The 3,861-nt window shown below is 36.9% G+C and overlaps 1 protein-coding gene across 1 annotated transcript in view; it reads left to right on the top strand.

Annotated features, from left to right (window-relative positions):
• LOC107575630 (uncharacterized) overlaps positions 1-3,739 on the top strand; it is a gene marked incomplete at its 3' end in the record, with an annotated part of 31,362 nt that extends 27,623 nt beyond the window's left edge. Inside the window, exon 2 of the mRNA XM_016261991.1 lies at positions 3,569-3,739. Within this exon, the coding sequence (XP_016117477.1) occupies positions 3,569-3,739 (171 nt within the window). The remainder of the gene's footprint in view (positions 1-3,568) is intronic.
• Positions 3,740-3,861: the final 122 nt, after the last annotated feature.

Genomic DNA, 3,861 nt, shown 5'->3' with positions numbered 1-3,861 from the left:
TCTGCTGCAAAGAGGATTGAGTCTTTCTTTAATTACAGTTAAGTGCGACAGGAATGAGTTGGAAATCAAGCCTTATCTTTTAGCTTTGGAAAAGCAATGACTTGGCGCATAAATGTGTGTGTAAAATGGAAAGCGAGACCCTCAGGTGAGACTATTACTCGTGCTTTAGCAGATAGGTGCAGGCTGTGGCGTGGGGGTAATAAATGTGGCTCTGTTGAAAAGCTCTTACTGTCTTAGTCGCGTAATCTTCCCACTGGGAGCTCTCGCTCCGGGGACTGACTGTTTCTCTCGCTGCCTTTAATTCAGTCTCTGTCACAAAACATTTAGAGAGGTAAGATGCTGTTTAATCCCATGTCTATAATGATCTGTAGCAACAATCCACATGATTTGCATATATATACTGTACAATATCAACACTGCATTGACTTGAAAGCAAAGACTTTCTGTGCTTTTTAGTTACTTTCCGTCACAGTGCAGAGAAAAACTTGTATCCAGCCACACAAAACAGCTAAGCTGAAGCCTCTGCCAGCTGGTTGCTTCAGCAGTGGACTGAACGAACATGCAAGTGGTAATTTACTCTGTCTAGCACCCACTTACCCGCCTCAAAAAGGGCTAAGCGAACGCTACGTCTCCTAATTAATATTCATGAATCCAGCTGTTAAGGTTTATAATGATTCACTTTTTGTTCCTGTGCCCATAAAAACTGAAACATTACGGTATATGTTATATAACATTTCAGGAGGATTTAATTAGCTTTTTATTCATTCATAGGCATATTTACCTCATGATGGTGGTGTTTGGATTCTTTCTCTCTTTGACCTTGTTTAGTGGAACTAAACAGGTAAATATTATAAAAACATTTTCTCCACATTGTTCAATGCTGTAATAAATAGATTCATTCATGAGACCAATTAAAGAAAAAGTGTCAAAGTGTTGTGACAGTGTGTGGCTGAATTCTGCTGCTAATGAATACGAGTTTCACATGGTTTCATTTTTTCTTGGATTTACATACACAAACCCTTGCTTCCATACATATATATACTGTACATATTCTACTATTCAGAAGAAGGGAGATTTTTCAATCGTTTTTGAAATAACAGCACCATTACTTCAGTTTTCAGTCACATGCTAATATGCTGATTTGCTGCTCAAGAAACATATCTTATTATTATCAATGTTGCAAACAGTTGTGCGGCTTAAAGGGGTTCTTGATTATTTGACTTTTTAAACTTTAGTTAGAGTGTGATGTTGCTGTTTGAGCATAAACTACATCTGCAACGTTACGACGCTCAAAGTTCAATGCAAAGGGAGATATTTTCTTTTACAGAATTCACTTTTTAAGGGCTACAACAAACGGCTGGTAGGGACTACAACGAGCTTCTTCCTGCATTTGTGACATCACAAACCCAAAATTTACATAAACCCTGCCCCCGGAGCACATGCAACTACCCGTAATGGCAAGGGGGTGTGACATTTCCGGACAACGTGCACTATAGCGAATCACAACACACTGGGCAAGCTAACCAATCTGAGCTCATTCCGTGTTTCTGAGGGAGGGGCTTCATAGAACCAGGAACCTAAGTACATTGTGCCCAATTTTTACAAATGTTTTTTATAGTGCAACTAGTAAATTGTAACATTGTTTACATGTACTTATTTGTCCAATTAAATACACAACACAAACATATTTACCCGATAGGTTTTACTAAAATTGAGGCAGACGCTGCGTATTTTACACCCTTGAAGGAAACATACATTTGTATCATATGATGTTGTTGCCATGGTAAAATGAATGAATTTGGATCAGCATGTTTGACTGCTGTGACTTTAGAGCTAAATGCTAACGTGCTACAGATGGAGTGACTCATGCAGCACAGCTGCTTTATAGAAGAGCATGTAGTGTTTCAGTGAAGACCACTTCACTGATTCTTCATTCTTCTTGGAGATGCTGCAGTATGAGGCTGGAAAGCTTCCCAAACTGAACTTACGAGTGGCCGTTTGCTGTGGCAGCAGACAGAAGCACTTATACTGCATGTGGGGTGCCTTTGAATGTCAGCTGAATAGCAAATATCATGAGTGCATACAGTATTGAAAGGACTGAATAAAAGCATCAAGGGGGGGAAATACCATATGCGTAATGAGCAGACTTACACAATGTGAAGATTTCAGTCACTGTATTGGTTTATGTAAGCCACAGAGGTGGTAGGAGTCTTCTGAGCTCAAGAGTTCTCTCTCTCCATCTTTCTCTCGCTCTACTCACACATCAAACAGTGCTGCTTTTTACATTACAGCAGGATGACCATTATTGCAAAGTATGACATTTGAATAGCTTTCTTACATCCAGACTAATATTCACATTCAAAGTGCACTCAGTAATTTCCTTCTTTAAAAATTTTACTTTATCTTAAAATATTTTTAAAAGAAAACTTGACAAAATTATATCACGTTAGGGATGCACAATATTAGGCTTGCATATCAGTTATTGGCTAATATTACTGATTTATTAAATTATTGGTCCATACTGTATATTCATGCTCATTTAGTCTATTTTTGTATTTTCCACAATTTAACATTTACTTAAAGACACATTAATAATTTAAAAGCAGTTAAATCTTTTTATCGTTAGCAAATGATAGGTTATCGGACACATATTGGGCTGAAATAATGAATGATGGCAGACTGCAAGAGCATTGGCATCTTTAATAAAAATTATTGATTGTACAATATTCAAACCTGTTATGGGTCTGTTACATTTTCTTTATTCCATTATGCTTGCACTGAAAAAGTCAAAAGATTGTGTAATTTATATAAAGTCCAATTTCTAAATGAAACCCACAGTGTCTGCTAAAAGCAAACAACACTCCCCATAGGAAAGAAAAAAAATAAAAGAAGTTTTGTTTTTAATAGTATTTTACTTTTACACCAGATTGTTAATGTGCAGAACGCATATGGGCAAGATTGATTGACTGCAGAAATTTTTGTATTTTATTTTTTATTTTATTACATAGCAGAAAAGATGATGCATATTTTAAAAGTGACATCACAAAACTTCACAAAACATTAAAGTATTTCAAAGAGAACACTCCTGTCTTTATTTATAATACATTTTAAATAATTACATTTTTTTAATAATAAATGATGTTTTTACTTTGTATAAATGTTTTTGTCTTTGGGAAAATAAGTATTTTTGATAAATATTAAATCAAAATTTAAGGTTTGAACTAAACCATAAATATAGGGGAAAAAACCTAATAAATTTGCCTGCAACAAAATAGAGTATTTTTGTTCCAAGTTGTTCCAAATTATAATTTTTTAGTGTGTGTAACTGTATTTGCTGCTAACACTCATTTTTAAGTTAATCTCACATTACTTATTAACACTTTTAAATTTTAACATCTCATTATAGCATCTCTCTTAACTTTTTCTGTATTGTATGAACTGCTTTTGCTTGTTTGTATGTTTCTGCTATTGTCTGCTTATCTGCTTCTTTCTCTGTCCATCTCTGTCCCTTTTTTTGCTCTCCACTCGTCCTTCCATCCCTTTCTGAGTCTTTCTCTGTCTCTCTCAGAGGTGTCAGACTACACTCATCCTCCAGCTGCTCCACAATCACTCATCTCTCCTCAGCTTCCACCTTCAGTTCCCATCAGCCAGCTAAAAGCCGCAGTCACCATCAGTTCTGCTGCCCTTCCAGGCTGGGCAGACCCGAGCCGGCCTCCAGCAGGTGCTCAGAGCGGGCCAGGTAAGAGCCAGCAGAGGGCCGACAGATCCAAGATTCCTTAGTTCTCTTTGTTTCTGTACCCACAGTATTCCTTAATGCCACTTCAGCCCATTTCCCCTCTTGAGATTCCCACATCACCCTGA

Source organism: Sinocyclocheilus grahami, unplaced genomic scaffold, assembly GCF_001515645.1.
Source record: "Sinocyclocheilus grahami isolate Dianchi unplaced genomic scaffold, SAMN03320097.WGS_v1.1 scaffold2765.1, whole genome shotgun sequence".
Taxonomy (NCBI): domain Eukaryota; kingdom Metazoa; phylum Chordata; class Actinopteri; order Cypriniformes; family Cyprinidae; genus Sinocyclocheilus; species Sinocyclocheilus grahami.
This window is presented reverse-complemented; position numbering and strand designations above follow the sequence as displayed.